General features: G+C 45.1%; 1 protein-coding gene across 1 annotated transcript in view; it reads left to right on the top strand.

The window, feature by feature from the left end:
* The window catches only part of LOC107097101 (multiple epidermal growth factor-like domains protein 10), a 50,230-nt gene that overhangs the window by 28,781 nt on the left and 20,093 nt on the right, over positions 1-1,356 (top strand). Inside the window, exons 8-9 of the mRNA XM_015394103.1 lie at positions 785-887; positions 975-1,111. Of these exons, the coding sequence (XP_015249589.1) occupies positions 785-887; positions 975-1,111 (240 nt within the window). The remainder of the gene's footprint in view (positions 1-784; positions 888-974; positions 1,112-1,356) is intronic.

Below are 1,356 nucleotides of genomic sequence, written 5' to 3'. Positions count from 1 at the left end.
GACCTGAATCAGAACCTGAATCAGAGCCTGGATCAGAGCCTGAATCAGGACCTGGATCAGGACCTGAATCAGAACCTGAATCAGAGCCTGGATCAGAGCCTGAATCAGGACCTGGATCAGGACCTGAACATTTCCATGTTTAGATGAAAATGAAAATGTCCGCTTTAGAGCAGAAGTTCTTCAGGGAGACTTTTTATCCAGACTTCATTACGGAACACTTCATTATCTCAGTTTTCCCTGCAGGTACAGCCAGTTTTCATTTCTTTTATGAGCGGCTGTTTTGAGTTTTCCCAGCTTAATTTGAAGAAGGAAAAGACCCCCGATGATCTGCTCCATGCTGCTCCATGCTGCTCCATGAGTCATCTGTTACACCCTGCTTTAAGCTCCCTCTGAAGACAAGAGAACATGACTCCACTGCACATTGCTCTAAGTTTAAGCTAGCTTCCTGCCAGCTTTACATATCAGCACTATTCTTTTCAGGGAGGAAAAAGCAGAAACTTGGCAGCAGGTTGGATAAGATGCAGCTCTGTTATAGGAATGTTTGAAATGTGTCTTTTTCTACCTCCTGGACGTCGTAATGAGAAGAACATGAGTAAAAAACTGTAGCTTTAGACAAACATGCTCTGCTGTTGTTTGATGTGACAGAAATCTAGCTATTGCTTCAGAATCGGCAGCTCAGCATCCAGACTCAATGGCTTAATAATCAAATTCATGATAATAGGACAGAAACCTTGATTTTAGTCCTCAGCCATTTAACCGTCTCCTCATCTCCATCATCCTGCAGCTGTGAGAAGACGTGCAGAAAGAGATGCCAGCCGCGGTGCTCCTGCCAGAATGATGGCCACTGTAAGGGCAAAGGGGTCTGCGCCTGTCCGTCTGGATGGACGGTACGTTCTCAGGCTTCCACCCGGATCTTCTCTGTTGGTCTGGACTGGAACATTAGCTTGGTTCTAATAACATTTGGTGTTTGGCAGGGTGCTGTCTGCACGGAACCATGTCCTGATGGGAAGTTTGGACCAAACTGCACAGAGGAGTGTGTTTGCCACAATGGCGGTAAATGTGACCCTTTAACTGGACACTGCCAATGCAACGCAGGGTTCACCGGGGACAGGTGGGTTTGGAGAAGACCATGTGACATTTTTTTATGGTCCTACATGACTATTGGCAGCCATTGTGATTTGCAAATCAAATAAGGGAATCCTTAAGTTCACTTTTATAAAATACTCTTGCTGCAATACGCAGATGATTCACAGGTTTATATCTAGGTGTCTCCACGTGGCTGCAGTCCCTTACAGTCACAAAGGTTTGGGTAGAAATTTCGTCCAGCTTATGTTGGAAAAGAGAAAAGATGTTATG

Source organism: Cyprinodon variegatus, unplaced genomic scaffold (genome assembly GCF_000732505.1).
Source record: "Cyprinodon variegatus isolate N-32 unplaced genomic scaffold, C_variegatus-1.0 Scaffold672, whole genome shotgun sequence".
NCBI classification, from domain to species: Eukaryota; Metazoa; Chordata; class Actinopteri; order Cyprinodontiformes; family Cyprinodontidae; genus Cyprinodon; species Cyprinodon variegatus.
This window is presented reverse-complemented; position numbering and strand designations above follow the sequence as displayed.